At 35.9% G+C, this 19,227-nt stretch overlaps 4 protein-coding genes, 1 non-coding gene and 1 pseudogene across 5 annotated transcripts; 1 reads left to right on the top strand and 5 right to left on the bottom strand.

The window, feature by feature from the left end:
- The window catches only part of LOC111783505, a 5,068-nt pseudogene extending 4,301 nt beyond the window's left edge, over positions 1–767 (bottom strand).
- Positions 768–2,888: 2,121 nt separating this feature from the next.
- LOC111783504 (ankyrin repeat-containing protein At5g02620-like) lies at positions 2,889–5,920 on the bottom strand. Its single transcript, XM_023664433.1, has 5 exons — positions 5,727–5,920; positions 4,885–5,360; positions 4,637–4,774; positions 4,107–4,549; positions 2,889–3,503 (listed from the first exon to the last, which is right to left on the bottom strand). The coding sequence occupies exons 1-5, from the start codon at positions 5,918–5,920 to the stop codon at positions 2,889–2,891; spliced, it is 1,866 nt and encodes a 621-aa protein (XP_023520201.1).
- Positions 5,921–8,236: 2,316 nt separating this feature from the next.
- Positions 8,237–8,824, bottom strand: LOC111783502 (ankyrin repeat-containing protein NPR4-like). Its single transcript, XM_023664430.1, has one exon. The coding sequence runs from the start codon at positions 8,822–8,824 to the stop codon at positions 8,237–8,239; it is 588 nt and encodes a 195-aa protein (XP_023520198.1).
- Positions 8,825–9,652: 828 nt separating this feature from the next.
- TRNAY-GUA lies at positions 9,653–9,746 on the bottom strand. Its single transcript has 2 exons — positions 9,710–9,746; positions 9,653–9,688 (listed from the first exon to the last, which is right to left on the bottom strand). It is a non-coding gene; the product is annotated as a tRNA-Tyr (tRNA).
- A 2,510-nt stretch (positions 9,747–12,256) lies between these two features.
- Positions 12,257–13,980, top strand: LOC111783270. Its single transcript, XM_023664187.1, has 3 exons — positions 12,257–13,136; positions 13,563–13,607; positions 13,742–13,980. The coding sequence occupies exons 1-3, from the start codon at positions 12,344–12,346 to the stop codon at positions 13,870–13,872; spliced, it is 969 nt and encodes a 322-aa protein (XP_023519955.1). The 5' UTR covers positions 12,257–12,343; the 3' UTR covers positions 13,873–13,980.
- A 141-nt stretch (positions 13,981–14,121) lies between these two features.
- Positions 14,122–15,754, bottom strand: LOC111783457 (putative pectate lyase 2). Its single transcript, XM_023664386.1, has 4 exons — positions 15,071–15,754; positions 14,846–14,949; positions 14,434–14,572; positions 14,122–14,350 (listed from the first exon to the last, which is right to left on the bottom strand). Exons 1-4 carry the CDS (start codon positions 15,752–15,754, stop codon positions 14,132–14,134), a joined length of 1,146 nt encoding a protein of 381 aa, XP_023520154.1. The 3' UTR covers positions 14,122–14,131.
- Between the last annotated feature and the right edge of the window lie 3,473 nt (positions 15,755–19,227).

Genomic DNA, 19,227 nt, shown 5'->3' with positions numbered 1-19,227 from the left:
TTTTTTTTTTTTTTTTTTTTTTTTTTTTTTTTTTTTTTTTTTTTTTTTTTTTTTTTTTTTTTTTGTAGCTAATTCAAGTAAGCTGATGATTTTCTCGTTGAAATAATATAATAAGTCTTTTGGGTTGTCGGTTCTTGACTACTATGTGAAATATGTTCTTCCCACTGTTATCCACGATCTGTAACACTCTCATAAATTCAACGTTTCCAACCATGTAGCATGCTTGAGGGATCCCGAAATACACTCCACATTAGCTCAACTGTTTACAAATATTTCAAAAAACAAATTAATTAAAAATATCATTGAATTTTTTTTTAAAGTTCTAAAAATACATTCTAACTTCTAAAAGGGTTCATCTCCCACAAAAGTTTTATTAATAGTTACCATTAATATATGGATAAAATTGAAGGTAAATAAAACATTTTCGTTCATATATTGATGGTAAATTTTTTTATAAATATTAAAGTGTTAATACTACTCTTAGATGTTGAAGATAGATGAATAAACCTAAAGTTGAAAGTTTGTCAACAAATTGATGATAATAAAAACCAAATAATTAAAAAAAATGGAACTTACAATCATAAATGTTGAAGTTGTGACGTTTAGTTCTAGCCAATTGAAGACCCATCTTGTGATGTGAAGTTTTGTCGTCAGCGATTATCGGCAAAGGCTAATCCTCCTTCACGTTCACTTAGCGTCGACGATGAAGCTTCGCAAAAGTCACCACCCACATCAATTCCATGGAGGTCGTCCGAACTGAGAACCATTCTTTTCAGGCAATTTGAAGACGACCCATGAGTTTGCTGCATCATATTATTACTTGGAATTGGAAACCTAATACAACTGAAGAGGTTGAGGTAGAGAAGGCAATGAGATCTATGAGCGATGAACAACTAATATATATAAACACATTGGCCATTTATCCAAATATATAATACTTAAAAACCCTTTTTTGTTGTCTTTTTGAGATATTATTATTATTATTATCACGAGTATTATTTCAATTAAATATTGTCACGTCTGCCATGAATAATGAGTTAATAAAAGAATAAAATCGAAGATTTTATAACGACCAAGGATTTAATTATTAAATTTTCGAATTTAAGAATTAATTTGGACCGGATATGACAATCCAAAAGATCGAATTAATTACCATGATCAACTAATTAATTAATTTGAAATTAAAGGTATTCGCCCCAATAAAAATAATAATTTATAATTTATAAATAAATAAAAAAGTAATACATGTTCCAAGTAGTAATACAAATACACACTAATTTATCATCATAAAGTTTAATTCATTTGAGTGTAAGACCAATAAGACTCTTCTAGAACAATCTAATGAAAGTCCCTTAATCTTTCTCTAAATACATTGCGAAACAACACAATAATAAAATAATTAAAAAATCAATAAACAATATAAATTCTACGTCGTTGAAATAATAAAAAAGAAAAATTAGAAACAATAATAAATTAAAAATAACATAATAACTCTCTTAAGAATGCGTCTTTTAAAAAAAAATTATAAAACAATATATAACATTCAAGATACAACCTAATGAATAATACAAGTTCAAGCCTATTTTTCTTCCTTCAACGGCATTGTGAAAATATCGATTAATTAATCGTTAGAGCTCACAAAATCAAAAACTATTTTTAATAACCTCACAAAGTTTTGAAATGAAACTTCTTTAATATCATCAAGTAGTTTTGAAATGAAAAACGAACAAGATGCATATGCCTACAATTATATTTCTTATAAAAAAAATCAATAATCTTTGGTCGTATTTGACTCAAATCTAAACTTGTTGATCATAAGTCTTTTCAAATATAGGAACGTTATGTGGGTTCTCACAAAATTTTCGAATGAGATAGACAATGACTACTACCTTGTTGTGGACATTGAAACTGTGGATATTGATATGTATTGAGACGACGATATGGTAATAAATACAAGTATACAATGTAGTAATTAAAGATAAAAAGAAAAGAAAAAAAATGTATACGTAACAGCCCAAACTTATAGCTAACAAATATGTAGCCCGTTACATATGGTCGTCAACCTTACAATTTTTTAAAAAAATGTTGAATCTCACACTCCACCTCTCAGGAACCTAGCGTTCTCGCTCCCACACTGTCAAACTCATGTTTTCATGGACAACAATATCACAATTTTACTTACGGTTATCTCTATCTAACCTACCTAATGAAGAGTTCACAATAACATCACAATTTTAGTATATTTGTAAATAGAGTAAGAATATTTTATTTAAATAATAGTACTAATTTTTTAATTGGGTCTTCATCAATTACGAGGCGAGAGTCCATGAACTCAAGCCCATGAAACGAAAGCCCACCAAACAAGAGTCCATGTACAGAAGCCCATGAGGCCAGAGCCCACCAAACAAGAGTCCATGAACTTAAGCCCATGAGGCGAGAGCCCACAAAAGAAGAGTCCATGAGCTCAAGCCCACGGGGAGAGAGCCCACTAAACAAGAGTCCATGAACTCAAGCCCACGGGGAGTGAGCCCACCAAACAAGAGTCTATGACTCAAGCCCACGGGGAATGAGCCCACCAAACAAGAGTCCATGAACTCAAGCCCACGGGGAGTGAGCCCACCAAACAAGAGTCCATGGACCTCAAGCCCACGGGGAGAGAGCCCACCAAACAAGAGTCCATGAACACAAGCCCACGGGATGAGAGCCCACCAAACAAGAGTTCATTAACTTAAGCCCACGGGGAGAGAGCCCACTAAAATCAAGGAAAATAATTTAAAATTTATAAAAGAATTAATAATACAAATACACATTAATATATCATCGTACGTTCTAATATATCATGAACATTTTTTAATACAAAAACAGTTGTATAGCTAACGTTAAAAACATCAGAACCATTTGTTCTGCCTACATTTTAATAAACATGACATCCCACTAGCATGCAATGCTGCTAAAGCATCAGCCCAAAGCTTCCATTGCAGCACACAGAACCAGTAAACAGGAACAATAGCCATCCCAGTAATCAGCAATGGAATGCATGAAATATGGCTTCCATAGTGCAGGAAGAAGCAGGCACTGAAAGCCAGCACCATTCCCAGCACAGAAACGAACAGGAAACCAAGGCCAAGAACCAACTCCAATGGCAACCAAAACAGAAAATCTGTTTCTGCACACCGCGACGTCAAGATCGACAAAAACAGTAGAATCGAAGTCGAAGATGAGATCAAGGCTATTGCATCTGAGACGACGAACACCGTGAACCATTTGTGGCTAAGAAACATGGGCGAGCCATTGTTTTCATCGTTGCCACCGGGTACGGTGAAGGCTGCAGCAAAAACTACGGTGGCTATCAAGGTTGCTACTAGCATGCATGAATTGGCTGTACTCTTCACCCACTTTTCTGCTTCTTTCACAAGTTCTTTGTGTTCTTGGATGAATAATTCTCTTGTTGTTCGCTTCCCTTTCTTTATTCTCATTGTACGCTCTAATATATTCTCTACATCCTTCAAAACATACATAAATTTTGTCATCATTTGAATAAAATATATAATACAAAACGACCCAAATCCATAGCTAGAAGATATTGTCCTGGAGGTTTTCACACCCTGGTAAAAGGTGATTTGTTCTACTCCCAGACTAATGTGGGACATCACAATTCACCCTCCTTCGAGGCCCAGCGTCTTCGCTGGCACTCTTTCCTTCCTCCAATCGATGTGGGACTGCCCCAAAATCCACCCCCTTTGGGGCCAGTATCCTTACTGGCACACCGCCTCGTGTCTACCCCCTTCGGGGAACAGCGAGAAGGGCTGGCACACCATCCGGTGTTTGACTCTAATATCATTTGTAACGACCCAGATCCACCGCTAGCAAATATTGTCTTATTTGGGCTTTCCCTTTTGGACTTCCCCTCAAGACTTTAAAACGCGTCTGCGGGGGAAGGTTTACACACGCGTGTAAATGGTGATTTGTTCTACTCCCCACTCACGTGGGACATCACACAAAATTTAAAAAAAGAAAAACTAAAAAAATCAATTTAATAATAAACCAATTATTTTCTAACATTATTATTTCCTCTTCCATTTTTCATTTAAACGGAGAATTGGTACCTTAAACCATAGAAGTTCTTGGTGCATTTGAAAGACGGCTCCTGAGACACGATCAAGATGACCAGGATCAGCTCTTTTTGCAGCTAATTCAAGCAAGCTGATGTTTTCCTCGTTGAAATGATATAATAGGTCATCTAGGTGGAAGAGTTTCATATCATAAATTAAGTTGAAGACGCTACGTTGTCGATTTTCGACTGCTATGTGAAATATGTTCTTCCCACTGCCATCGACCATCAGTAGAAGCTTAGGATTTTTATGAAGTAACACTCTCACAAATTCAACGTTTCCGACCCTTGCAGCATCGTGTAGCATGCTCGAGGGATGTAAAATGAAATCCGAAATCTTATCTTCATCAATCTTATTTTGAACTATACCCCACATCTTTTCTAGTGTTTGATAGGCTTGTATTTGCATCATTTTCTTCTTGTATATAGGCTTGAAACCTAAAAATCAAATTAAAATTATAAATATTTAAAAAGCTAAATTAATAAAAATTAATACTCTTAAACTAAAAAAAAAAACACACTTACATGATTGCCACTCAGTTAGGTTATTTTTTGTGCCAATTGTATTAGACTTTCGAGCCATGATATGCAAGGGTGTATCGTCATTGATGTCTCGATCCAATGCCAATTTCTCGTTCCACTTTAGAATAAGCAAAGCTATATCTGTAGAATAAAAAAAAAAAAAACGTGATGATTATGAATTTTGACTAAACTAGAAGGTATTTCGAACCGACCCAATTGATAAAAATTAAATTTTGCGGGTAAAAACAAACCGTAATGATCGGTGGCAATGGCACTAAAAAGAAGCTCCATTTGCTGGTTAATTTCCATGTGTTTGAGGATCCATTCCATCTGGAGGAAATAAGAAACCATATGGTTGTGTTTATATCTAGCAGCAATTAAAACAGGAGTGGCATTTCCAGACCCAGGAATTAGGACTAAATCATTATGCTTTTGCACCATGAACTTGGCAATGTCCACAGCGCCTGATGTCGCAGCTATGCAAAGGGCTGTGTTTCCGTATATATTTGTGGCTTCCAAGTCATCTTTGGTCAGTTTTTGAACCAGCTTCTCCACGAATGCAGCCTGGTTGAACCTTGTCGCAATGTGGAGAGCTGTTTCTTCCCTATCCTTGCTTATTACCTTCGATAGGATCCCCTTATGTTCCTTTTCCATGTCCTCTGCAGCCTTCCAGTCACCCTTGGTTGCAGCTTCGCATAGCTGCTGCTCCTGCTTCTCCTGCTGGTCCCTTCTTTGGTTCCCTGAAAAAATGTTCACATTCACAAGTTTAACAAAGGTGTTTACAATAAATAAATAAATAAACAGTTCACCTCACTAAATTTAAATAAAAACTCTTTTTCAAAGTGGCTTAATTTAAATTCATTTATTGTTAACTTTTAAAAAAAAAATTACATTTTTTCTTTAAAAAAATTTAAAATATTGTTAAGTTTAAAATGGACGAGTAGACCTAAAGTTGATAGTTTATGGATAAATACATATTAGCGGATGAACTTCTTCAAAACTTTAGATATTCAAACATGGACGAGTGGAAGTAAAATTCAAAGTTTATCAACCAAATTCATAACTATAAGAAATAATTAAAGGAAGGTAGAACTTACTACCGCCATGAATCTCGAAGTTGTGTAGTTTAGTTCTAGCCCATTGAATAAATATCATGAGACGTGAAGCTTTGTCATTAACGATCATCGGTTGGTGCTGATCCTCCTTCACGTTCTCTTGTGTCGACCATTTAACTTCGTAGAGCTTACCGTCGATATCAATTTTATGGTGGTCGTTGGAAACCGTCATTTTCGACGAATTTGAAGACAGCTCGTGAACCGCCACCATATTTTTAGTTGGAATTAGAATTGGAAACACTTCTACAACTCACTTAAACTTGACAAAGAACTTGTAGCTGAGAAAGCAATGGTTGTGAGCTCCCATGAACAACTCATTTATATAAACACTCTTCTTTTTTGTCTTTTTGAGATATTATTATTTAATTATTATCAATTAAATATTGTCTTTTTTTTTTGGTGCACTGATGTTTAGTTTAATTAGCACTTGACACTTAACCTCTATGGATAATTAAGAGATTATTTTAATTGAAAGTATTTTATTTTATTAACACCAACACACAATAATTACTTAGGATATTTAAATGCAACTTTCCATTGGTTGAAGGAGTCAACTATTTATTTATTTATTTATTTTTGTATAAAAAGAAAAGAAAAAAGCTTGACTATATATTTTTGAGTCATACCATGAATTGCTAGTTGTAGTCGAGTTGACTAGTCGACGACAAGTGAGTGTATATTATATTAGAATAATTATCCAAAGATAAATAAATAAATTAATTAATTAATTAAATATTTGGAGTAAGATATATTAAGAAGAAATTAAAAAAAATAATAATAATAATAAGGGCCAAGTCTCCATGTGAATGAGCACAAACTCCAATAAATATGCAAACAATTATGAAATATAAAGTTGTGAAAGAGTCATAGTCCAAATATTGCTGCCTCATTTTATTGGTAACACAAAACAAATATAATTTTATAATATATAGTTACTCAACTGGTGTATTTATTAGAGTTAACGTTCGTGTTTCTACCAATTAAGTTGAATGTTTAAACATAACAACTAAGAAGGAAGTTGCGAAGAATTTCGAACTGCCGAATTCAAGCAAGTTGAATGTTTAAATCTAACTAGTAAGGAAGTTGCGAAGAACTATATGAATGACAGCAGACCACATTCAAATGAGTGATTTAAAAAAATTTGACCTACCGAATTTGAACTGATGACTTAAGGACGACATTGGATATTTTCAACCATTACCGTTATATGCTCTGCCAACTAATCAAAGGTCGGATTTATTTCAATTTTCATTCCAAAAGGATAAAAACATTGATCAAAATAAAAGTTCATGCCATAAAATGTTCTGGATTTTTAATGATATGAACTATTACGACGTATAAAAAAACGCTATAAAAAGTCTATGATAGCGTTTTTCATAAGCTATTGTAACCATTATTTCTTGTTGTGTATATATATGTATGGCTCTTCTAACCATACTTTTGTAGATAAAACATTAATTATCTTCTTAAGATGGATGATTCAATCTTCCAGCATCGCATATTGTTGAACTAAGAACACAAAATTATATAAAAAACAAAAACATAAAAAATGAACTTTCCACGTGAAACACTCTTATTCTTTCAAATTTTTTTGCACTATCACTTTAAAACTTTTCATTAATATTTTAACACTATCATCTAAGTAGAAATTCTCTTCCTTCCGTAAATAACTGGTTGATTATAAGTTCGAAAGTTTTCCAAAACTGAAAGCATATTTTAGCAATATTGAAGTTTTGCCATAGATCTTTGACATAAAGAGACCTTTGAGGAGATCACGAAGAGGAACTCCCCTCACCCTCTACATTTTGCTGAGCTGCATGTGGTGCAGCCAGGTTAGGTAGGGAAGATGATGCCTCATCTAGGTTGCCATAATAATTATCGATCCACGATCCACTCCACGAGAACTCACTAGATAGGTCGGATGGTGATGGCAGAGGAAGCCCCTGCCCCGTCCCCACACTCAAGACTAGCGGAAATAAGGGGGTCAAAACATCATACCTACAAGAGAATACACGTAGATGCGAATCCAAGAAACCTTCCCTTTCGCCCGCCCTGGTGAGATCCGATGAGATCAGATCTCTCGAATGAAGTTCAGTGATAGGAAGAGAAGACAGCTGGCGGGAGATGTCTATTCATTACCACCCCCTTGTATAGATTGGAGAAAACAAAAGTGCCTGGATATGCAGTTGAGGGAAATACTGCTTCGAGAGAGGGCGGTACAGAAAGAATTTAATGATTCGCCTAAGACTGAAAAGCGTTGCGGTTGAGCTTCTTTAAAGGGAAGCAAGGGCGCCAAGTTAAGAACAAAACAATACCCGTCCACTTTTTCATTTCATTTTATTTCTTGTGTAGCTTTTTTTTTTTTTTTTTTTTTTTTTTTTTTTTTTTTTTTTTTTTTTTTNATTAATTTATTTCGTGGCTAAAACAATTAAGAACGTCAATAAATGTTACATATCATGAACATTTTTCAATACAATAATGATAAAAATCAAAACCATTTGTTCTGCCTATCTTTCAATAAATATGACATCCCACTAGCATGCAATGCTGCTAAGCCATCAGCCCAAAGCTTCCATTGCAACACACAAAACCAATAAATAGGAACAATAGCCATCCCAGTAATCAGCAATGGAATCCATGAAATATGTCTTCCATAATGCAGGAAGAAGCAGGCACTGAAAGCCAGCACCATTCCCAGCACAGAAACGAAGAGGGAGCCAAGACCAAGAACCAACTCCAATGGCAACCAAAACAGAAAATCTGATTCCGCATACCGCGACGTCAAGATCGACAAAAACAGTAGAATCGAAGTCGAAGATGAGATCAAGGCTATTGCATCTGAGACGACGAACACTGTGAACCATTTGTGGTTGAGAAACATGGGCGAGCCATTGTTTTCGTCGTTGCCGCCGGGTACGGTGAAGGCTGCAGCAAAAACTACGGTGGCTATCAAGGTTGCTACTAGCATGCATGAATTGGCTGTACTCTTCACCCACTTTTCTGCTTCTTTCACAAGTTCTTTGTGTTGTTGAGTGAATAATTCTCTTGGTATTTGCGTCCTTTTCCTTATTTTCATCGTACGCTCTACTATATTCTCTACTTCCTTCAAAACATACGTAAATTTCGTCATCATTTTGATAAAATATATAATAAAAAATAAATAAAAAATTCAATTTAAATACTTCAATATCTAATTATTATCTAATAGGATGATATGACCTTTGTTCATTCATAAACCACTTCTTTGATCAAAGGTCATATATTTTCTAACAATATCCTAGTTGAGATTTTTAGGCCTTGTTTGGGTCTGTTGTTTCCTGGGATTGGTTTTGAGCCTTTCCTGCGCAGCTTAGGTGGAGAGCGAAGAAGGCTTCCTTTCGGGGGTAGGGGGGTTCGAGCCATTAGTGAGATACCACTCTGGGAGAGCTAGAATTCTAACCTTGTGTCAGGACCTATGGGCCAAGGGACAGTCTCAAGTAGACAGTTTCTATGGGGCGTAGGTCTCCCAAAAGGTAACGGAGGCGTGCAAAGGTTTCCTTGGGCTAGACGGAGATTGGCCCTTGAGTACAAAGGCAGAAGGGAGCTTGACTGCAAGATCCATCGGTCGAGCAAAGTTGGCCTTAGTATTTGAGTATCTTTCCATTTTTTGTTATTTTCGTACCTTAAACCATATAATCTCTTGGTGCATTTGAAAGACGACTTCGTACCTTAAACCATATAATCTCTTGGTGCATTTGAAAGACGACTCTTGAGAAACGATCAAGATGACCTGAGATACGATGCTTGAGGGATGTAAGATGATATTCAAACTCTTTATCTGCTTATTCAAAACAACACTCCAGAGAGAGTCTAATCGCAACAACTAAAATTGAAAGAAGAACACGTTTTAACTTTTCAAAAGAATTCCGACCTGCCGGATTCGAACCAGCGACCTAAGGATGGCTTTGGATACTTTCACCCACTACAGTCCTCCGCTCTACCAACTGAGCTAAGGTCGGATTTGTTTCATTATTTTATTTAACCTTTTCGAGTCTATCTCAAGGTAAAATCAAATGGATAAAAAATAATTGATGGGTTTATTGTCGGAACCAAACCAAAAGGCGTTGGATTTATTACATAATGTGAAGTAGTTGAAACTTCATCAATGGTGACTGTTCTTGCCTCGTTTTTTTTAGCACGTTTATTGCTCGGAATAATACATAAAGATAAGAACGAATAATGTTTTTAAAAAATAAAAATATATAAATATTTTTACCCTTAAAGATTTAACCTAACCAATTGGCTCATCACTTATTACCTCTACCTTCTCCCTGCGCCTCAATAAATTTGGGATATATGGTAAAAATCATGTTCTACTTAATTACAAAATTTTATAATTAATTTCTTAATATCACCAAATAAATTATAAAAAACATCCCTCAATTTTATATTTTATTTAAAAATATATATTATAGATAAAAATTAGGAAGGTACACCAGTTAGGTCTGGACCAACTCAAATTTAAAGTTTTGTTGGGTCGGTAGCCTAACCCAACTTGAAATTGTTTCCAACCCAAATCTTTATTTTCTTAGCAGAGTTAGGTCGGGTTGGGTTGGGTTGGGTTGCGTTGCGTTGAGTTGGATTGTTGGATATATATTTTTTGAAAAACGTTCAACTCAACTTGGCCCAGTTCAAAACACGGTGGAACTTTTAAAAGTTGCATTAATAAATTTAACCTTTAAAAAAAAAAATTCAAAAATATAATTAGTATATAGACAAAAATTGATTCCATCCAAATTATGGATTTGAGTTGTTTTTAAAATTGATTGTAGTCGAGGATTATTGGGTGGGAGTCCCATATTAACTAATTTATGAGATGATCATATCATACGAGACAAACCAAAAGTAAAGTCACGAGAGTCTCGAATAAGGAAGTTGTGAGTCTGGAATGGATAATCCAAAGTAAGTGACTTAAGTATCGAATAAATGAGGTACATTGTGAGTCTCTGGGGTGTATACTGTTCGAGAGTTTCACCTACCGGTAGTACATTACTTAATGCTCCGGCGTGGAAAAGTGGGAGGGATTGACTCTATTTATTTATATTGGATGTTGGGAGAGTGTTTAGATTTTATTAGGGTTTTGTAAGGCGCAGCTATGGGCGGAGACAGCTCAGTTATATCCGAGACAATCTTTAGTGCACCACGATCCCCCCGCCCCTCTACCGTTTCCAAAAAACCCGAGCCCATTTCGCCTCCAAATCCGGTTACTCCAAATCTGCGAGGTTCTAGGAAGAGGTCAGCGCCGAGCCCCATGTCCAACCCCGAACATGAGCCACCGACCCAAAGGCGACGCTACTCGGGCGATGGAAACAAGTTGGAGTATGCTGAGGATGCTGATTCGAGTTCCATCCCATTGGCTAGGTTGATAGAGAACATGGAGGAAGTGGTTAAGAGCCTGAAAAGGGTGGGCGGCGAAGAGGGTTTGATGATTGATCCTTTGTTGGGCTGCCTTGTGTCTTCACAAACTAGCATGATGCTCTGCCTTGCCCACCTTATCTCCAGGACACCACCACCACCAGGCCAGCAGCGCAAGGGTTGTCCCACTTCTACTAACAGAGCTGTAACGAAGAACATGAAATAGTCTGAATCCTACTTCAATCATGGGCAGCGAGTGTCATCCAGTCTTTTTCTTTTTTCTTTTTTTTCTTCTTCTTCTCATGTAAGGTTTAATAAGATCCTATCTCGGTGTCTTCTAGACTTGTTTTTTTTTTTTTTTTTTTTTTTTTTTTTTTTTTTTTTTTTNACATGTTCGTACCTTTTTTTCTTCTTCATTTTTATACTACTTGTTAAACTAATAACAGAGGAAACTGGAAACTGAAAAGAGAGATTTCTCTCTGTTAATTAAACTGGATTGGAATGTATAAATTATGTAATTATATATGTCAGATAAATATTTTACATCTAGTGGTCTCATATGAAGAAGCAAGTGAGTAAAGACAAAATTTGTTTAAAAACTTTCGTGTTTTAAAAGCAATACAAGACAAGTAGATAATGTGATTATGTCGTAGCTGATATGGTGAAATGTCTAGCTCATCAGGTGTCGTATCCAGATTCCAAATCCTTATTTGAATCTTGGGTACGTAATGTTTCAAAATTTTCAACAAGAAATGACTTTAAAAAAATCTTGTGAATTCAATGGGAGAGACGAAACCCAAAAAATTAGACTTAGCTATATGAAACCAACCCAACATCACGACGGAACTAAAATAGAAACGGTAAGAATTCAAGTCCACCTCTAGAAGATATTGTCTTCTTAAGCTTTCTCTCGAGTTTCCCCTCAAGATCTTAAAACACACTTAGGCTGCTTACCCAAGTTTGAAGGCAAGAATCATAGAAGGAAAAAGCAACAGATTTGTTTCAAGTTCCCAATGCAGTAAAGAACGAAAGTATATAAGATGGTCAAAAGAATCGCTTGAAACCCCAGCAAAGGTCTCATAACGCACAGCCAAAAGCACCCATCCAACGCACCAAAAGCAACAAAATAGCCCCTTTACCCATCCAACAAATTCCCTTATGCTTCCATTCCCTCATCACACCAAACCCATCTCCCAAAACAATGCCACTCTCCCACTACTCTGTTCTCATCCTCACTCTGTTTCTCTTCTCAACCCCAATTCAATCCACCAAATGCCGAACTTCCTGCGGCCAAATTCAAATCAATTACCCATTTGGCATCGACGACGGCTGCGGCAGCCCATACTACCGCCACATTCTTGACTGCACCGACTCCGGCAAGCTCGAATTAAGAACCCCCTCAGGCAGATACCCAATTGAAACCATAAGCTACATAGAACGCCACATCAAAATCACCGACCCCTTTATGTGGAATTGCGACGATGCCGACAATTTCCGCCCCACAAGACCCTTCAGCCTCGACACAAGCACCCACCTCTCGCTCTCCTCCCAAAACGACTACCTGTTCTTCAATTGTAGCGAAGATAACGTAATTGTGGCCCCGAAGCCGATGTTCTGTGAGCGGTTTCCAGAGCGGTGCGATTCGTCGTGCGATAGTGCGAGCTATCTGTGCAGGCACTTGCCGAAGTGCGGTGGAGGGTTGGGGGCGATGTCGTGCTGCTCGTATTATCCGAAGGCGACGGAATCATTGCGGCTGATGCTTAGGTACTGTTCGAGCTACACGAGTGTGTATTGGAAGAGCATTGGGGCGCCGGATCAGCCGTACGATCAGGTGCCGGAATATGGGATTCGGGTTGATTTTGATATTCCGGTGTCGACCAAGTGTTTGCATTGTCAGGATATGGTGAAAGGAGGAGGAACTTGTGGATTCGATACTCTGAGTCAAGAGTTTATGTGCCTCTGTGGGGAACGGAATGTTACTACTTTTTGTGGAGGTTAGTGAATTTTTATTTTTATTTTTATTTTTATTTTGTCATAAAAAATAAATTTCAATTTAATATAAATCCCCTAAATCCCCTGAAGCCATCGGAGCTTATATTCAAGGTGGATAATATTATACTATTGTGGAGAGTTGTGTTCGTCAAACACGCTTATTTCATTTTTTTTTTATATTTGTGAAATTTCTCATTTATTTTTACGAGAATGGAGCAATGATTCTTGCAAGCATCAACTTTCTACGGAAATTCTTACCGGTTTCTTATTCTTAATCTAATTTCTAAAAAATTAAAATTTAGTATTACAATATAATTTTTAATAATTAAAAAATTTATAAGGGTTTGAAAATATTTTTATCATCAATTAATCTTATATCAACTCCACATTATATTATTGAATAAATTGTGTAATTACCATTTCTGCAGATCACGACCAGTCTCAACAAAAGAGGAAGGTTGTAGTAATTTCAGGTGAGCTAGTTTAAAAACAAATTTTATTCTACGAACTTTCAATTAGAGATGTCCATTCGACACGTAAAGATTTTCATTTACTTTAGAATATTTTTTCTTTGTACTAATAATATTTTTGCGTACTGAAATTGCAGGGACAGCAGCGGCCGTGTCGGGTGTCGGGTTGTTCGTAGTTGCAGCGGCTGCTATATGGTTCTTAAGAAGAGTAAGAGCCAAAGCTCCGGTAACCTGCGGGGTTCAAACCAACGACAATAGGCTTTTTTAATCATCCATTTTATAATGTTGTAATTTAATCAAAAATACTTTAGATTAATTATACAATTTTGTAGAAATATGAGTGTACGGTTTATTATAGTCAAATATCTTATATCCATTTATTATTTTTATATAAATAGAGAACTTTTATCGTCATTTAAATGCTTTGATTTCAGCAAATATTCTCGTGAGTGCCAAAAATTACATACTCGCAAGCTTCGAACGAAGCAGGGTATAGCACTTTGATTAACAAAACATGGGTAATTTAATCAGCAACGTTTGCCAATGGAGCAACGAAGTGGCCCAGAATTTGCAGTCAAAGCTGGAACCTTGGAGCCTGGAGCCACTGGAAAGGACTGAGCTCTTGTGTAGAATGGGCTGCAACTTCCCCACCCAGATTGCACAAAGTAAGCGCCGTTCAAGAACACGTCTCTTGAGGATCTCCATTTCCAGTTATTCCACCCTTTGTTGACCTCTCTCTTTGTTACCTGTTCGTTGTTCAAATGCTTTATTTTACATCCAAATTTAAATTTTTGATTCTTGAAGTGAAGTGGTTGTTGCTATGTATTACCTGTTTGGCATTTGAGTTCTTGGGAGCTACGAAGTAGTTCCCTTCACTGAAGATTGTGGGGTTTGCACTCCCACCTATCGCGTACATTTTCCACTCGTCGTATCGATTGTTGGCTACGTGGGCGTAACCGAACCTAACCCTATATCATTATTAATACCCAGATAACAAAACATTAGGGATATTCATATAACACTCGTTAAATCACAAATTTCGTCTTAAACTATAAGAAATTTCGATAATAAGTAAAGGGTTAGTCTTTAATTTACACTACAAGAAATAATGGATATGATAGCTAACAAAAAAAAATGTTATTGCAGATCTTTATAGTACTTTTTCGTAAATTCTGAGTATGAATGTATGACTTGCATATGTTGGTATGAGAACATTTTATAGCGTTTTTTTTTTTTTTTACCTCGGCATCCTCTCGATAAGGCCAGCTCCGAAGCGGTTGAAGACAATGGTGACCCTCATAATTTTATCATCGGTGAACCCATCGTTATGTCCAAGCAGCATCACCTATCAAAAACGAAACCCAAATTTTAGAATGTGTTAATAAGGAGAGATTTTTACACTCTTATAAAGAATTTTTACACTGACATGGGATCTGACAGAAAGAATCTTAAAAAAACATTCTTACCTTGTCATGTTGGGAGAAGTAGTTATTTGAGACAGTAACAGCGGTGGAAGCATGAATTATATCAATAAGACCATCAGTGGATTGAGCTAAGTAACAATGATCAATCCAAACATGGGAGGAAGCAAATATAGAAATGGCATCACCATCAGAGCCTCTACGTTTGCCAACATGTGTGACAGTGTCTCTAACAAGCCCAGCTTTGGCAGGCTTACAATCATGGATACTAATTCCATGTATAATAACATGGCTAACCCCTTGCACCGTAATGCAAGGCCCATAAGCAATCTCCACATTAGCACCACGTCCATCAATGGTCTTGAAACTATTTATCATCAGCTCATTCTTCAACACAATAACCATGCTCTTAGCAAACACAACCCAAAGTGGCTTGTTTTGAATCACACCATAACGCAACGTTCCATATTTGGGGTTTGAAGGGTTGTCAGATGGGTCGGTGACTACGTAAATGGTGCCAAATTTGCCTCCAATTGCGTCCTTGCCGTAGCCCACCGCGCAGTTGGCTAAGGCTTGGCGGTTTTTGGCCCAATTGGAGGATGAACGCCAACAAGAGTCGATTATGTTCATGTTGTTCTTGGTTGGGGTGTAGTAATCTTGATGGGAGGATTGTATGAGTGAGATAATGATGAGAAGAGTTAGAAGAAGGTGGGATGATGAGGAAGCCATGGCTACAAGGAATGGTTTGATAAATGAGGTGACTTTGAGGGGCTTAAATATGTGGATTTGAGTATGGGGAGAAGTGGAGGTCACGATCTAAGAACACAATTTAGTCACCTTTTGTTAAGTCAGATTGTTAAACGTGATCGCACGGCTTTCATTTTGGGCTTACTTGTTCCAAGAAGTTAGATATCATATAATATTGAGGTTGTGCCATATAAATGGGCAAGATTCATGATTTTGGTACATCGTTTATCATAATTAGTCAAATCGGACCATATATATTAGTAGTGAATTTGGGCTGTTATAAATGATATTAGACCCAGACATTGGACAGTGCACCAACAAAGACATTGGCCCTGTAGATTGTGAGATCCAACGTCAGTTAGAGAGGGTAACAAAACATTTTTTATAAACTGTGATACGTAACGAGTTAAAATGGACACAAACCGATGTGGGTTTTTCTTTAACGAGTATTGGAGTTCCAATAATAATAAAAAAAAATCTTGAGCTCGATAAGATTTATACTTCCAATACTAAAATTTGTACCTACTTTGTTAGTATGCTTAACTTTCGAGTTCCTATGATTGAGTCATTCAAAGAGAAGGTGCACCCGGTTGTTATTTATAGTAATTATCAATTCTTAAAAGTATTTTTTAACCATTATATTGCTTGTATGTATTCTCAGTTCATTCATGTATCTCTTATTCTACTCGGTCGATATCACATTTCAATTTTTTTTTTTTTTTTATTTAAAACAACCTTATGTATTTCTAGATGGGAAAGGAATTTTAAAAAAAAAATTAAAAAGAATAAATTTATGTTATATGGGTTATAAATTTTTTGGTACAACACATAAATTATTATTATTATTTAAATAATGAATTTGGGTACTTTCCGTACGCATGTGAATGAACTGACTAACTTCTGACGTCTACAATTCAATATTTTATTCTGCATCGTTGACTAAATTAAATAATTACTCGTTTACTTTTTTCCTTTTTTAGATAATACTCGTTTACTTAATTGTCATATAATATATATATATATATATTTGTCGGAATTTATTTAAATTAACAGCACGTCTTTTGTCCCCAGAATGGCTCTTCTGAAGCTTAGCTTAATTTTTTTAATTTTTTGAAGTTCTAAAGCAAAAAGTCATGGGTGACTGCCCGACATTCTTCGAACCTATCCAAAAAGACATATTCAAGAATTTAACCACAAGTTTACATCAGCTCCGAGTCATGGTCGGTGGTTGGAGGGTCGTGATGCCTAATATATACTTCAGTGCTTAGATTAGTGTTTAGACCAAACTAATGTCGAGCTACAAAATTAAAGAGGGAAGTGCCGCATACCGTGACTCGGTTTAGATTAAGTCTGATAGATTACGTACTTTATCTATGCTTTGTTCATAGCTCCTCAACTTGAATCCATAAATGGAATGAAATAAAATAATGGTGTCATTCTGTCAATATTTAGAACTTGAGTCCATATTGTACTTGAAATAAAATAAGATATATCATTCTGTCAATATTTACAAAAGAGTTGTAAATCAATGTGCGAGTTTACCAATTATTAATACTTAGAATTACTATTTGAAAAATATATAAAAGATCATTGGCCCATGCGAGTTTTCGTAATAATTATGACCCATATCTTTAACCTCTTAATACCGATCATTCAAATCTGATTTTTATTTTTTATTTTTTTTGTTATTAGGATAGGTGAATTATCATGAATCCATCCTCGAAGGAATCGAACATTATAGTTTTTCATCATCCAGCTCAAGCACAAATCAAACAAACCAACTGAATGCTGATAAAAAAATCAATATCTTATTTTTCAATTTAAAAAAAAATAACCCATTGAGACTCAATAAATGAATTATATTGTCCTATTATGAATAATCAAAACAATTTGTTTACATTAAAAAAAAAAAAATCAAAATAATTTGTTCAAGAGTAACAATTTTGTTCCCCTATCATCACTCATGCATAGCCCACACATCCCATAGACGCACAAGCTACCTCTGCCACACTTATTATTGCAGCCTCCACAATGGTTCCTATCGAGCAAGGGCCTTACACACCTTCCATTGCAGCACACCTCCGAGTACTTGCCTCCCACAATTAACTCTGTCCCTCTTCAAATCCACACACTTGTGCCCGCAGAAGCTGCCTTTGCCCCGACACACCTCCACGTTCCTATCGCATGTCCTCGGCCTAAACCTGTAAGCGAAGAAGCCCCTCCTGGCCCGAAGCGAGCTAAGTAGCCTTAAAGCTTCCAACCCTTCGTCGTCCTCTAACTTGGCAAGGCCACCGCAAATAGTAGCTTTGCAAAGAAGCTCATTTTGTTGGGTATGTATTTATATGGAATGATAGTGGATGAGTCTAAAACAGCGTCCATTAAGAATTGGATTTTAAAACGTGGTGGGCTTTGTTTTGTATATTATAGGCAATGAAAAGGAGGCCTCCATGTGCTTACACGTCTTTATTTATTATTCTTTCTTTCACCTTCAATTTTCTCTCTACTTTTTTTATTTCCCATGCATTTCTTTGCTGTTCATGTTCTCATCTAATTGCCAACAAACCACTTCTTAGTTCGTGTTCCATAGCTTTGGATCCGCTATCTCGATCATAATTTTTCTACCTCCAGAAGAAAAGTTCTTTCCTTTTTGGCAGTTGTGGGTGAGGAAGGATTTGAACCCTCGACACCATGGTTCGTAGCCACGTGCTCTAATCTTTTGAGCTACAAGTCCTCATCACTCTAATAAATCTATGCTCGGGTACCCTAAAAATTGAACCTTCTCTCCCGCCATTTGCCATTTCGGGTTAAGAAGATGTGACAGCCTCTCTCTGTATATCAACAGTGGGTTTCTCGATGTGAAGTGAGAGAGAAAAGTGGGAGAGAAGTCGGGTTAGAACATTTTTTATACCTAACCTAATTGTTCGAGTAATAAAAATTTTCAACAAAAACAACATTTATGAATCTAATCCAACACCACCATAATTTTTTTGGGTGGGTTAATTTGTGTTGTTGGGTATATATTTTTTTTTTTGTTTTAATAAAAGTAATAAGTAATTCATAAAACATTTATTTATTTACTTTCAAACATTTAATTAAGATTTACCTATATTTTCAAAAATTACCTTCCAAATAGTTAAATACTATTATAAAATTGCTCGAGAATAAATAATAAAAAAATAATCATATGATATTAAATAAAAATAAAATAAATATATGTATAGTATTAGAGCAGCATCCATCCCTCTTTGTTAACCGGTCACCGGCCTTGGACTTTTTTTTTTTTTTTTTTTTTTTTTTTTTNTTTTTTTTTTTTTTTCTGATAAGAGGACTTCGGGTAGCTTTTTTGACTTCGGTACAGAGTTACAATATTAGGCTCTTATTGTTCAAGTGCTTGTGCCCGCATATGGAAGTCTAGCATCCCAGTAATACTACATTTTCGGAGGACCACCATGATG

Source organism: Cucurbita pepo, chromosome LG20 (assembly GCF_002806865.2).
Source record: "Cucurbita pepo subsp. pepo cultivar mu-cu-16 chromosome LG20, ASM280686v2, whole genome shotgun sequence".
Taxonomy (NCBI): Eukaryota; Viridiplantae; Streptophyta; class Magnoliopsida; order Cucurbitales; family Cucurbitaceae; genus Cucurbita; species Cucurbita pepo.
This window is presented reverse-complemented; position numbering and strand designations above follow the sequence as displayed.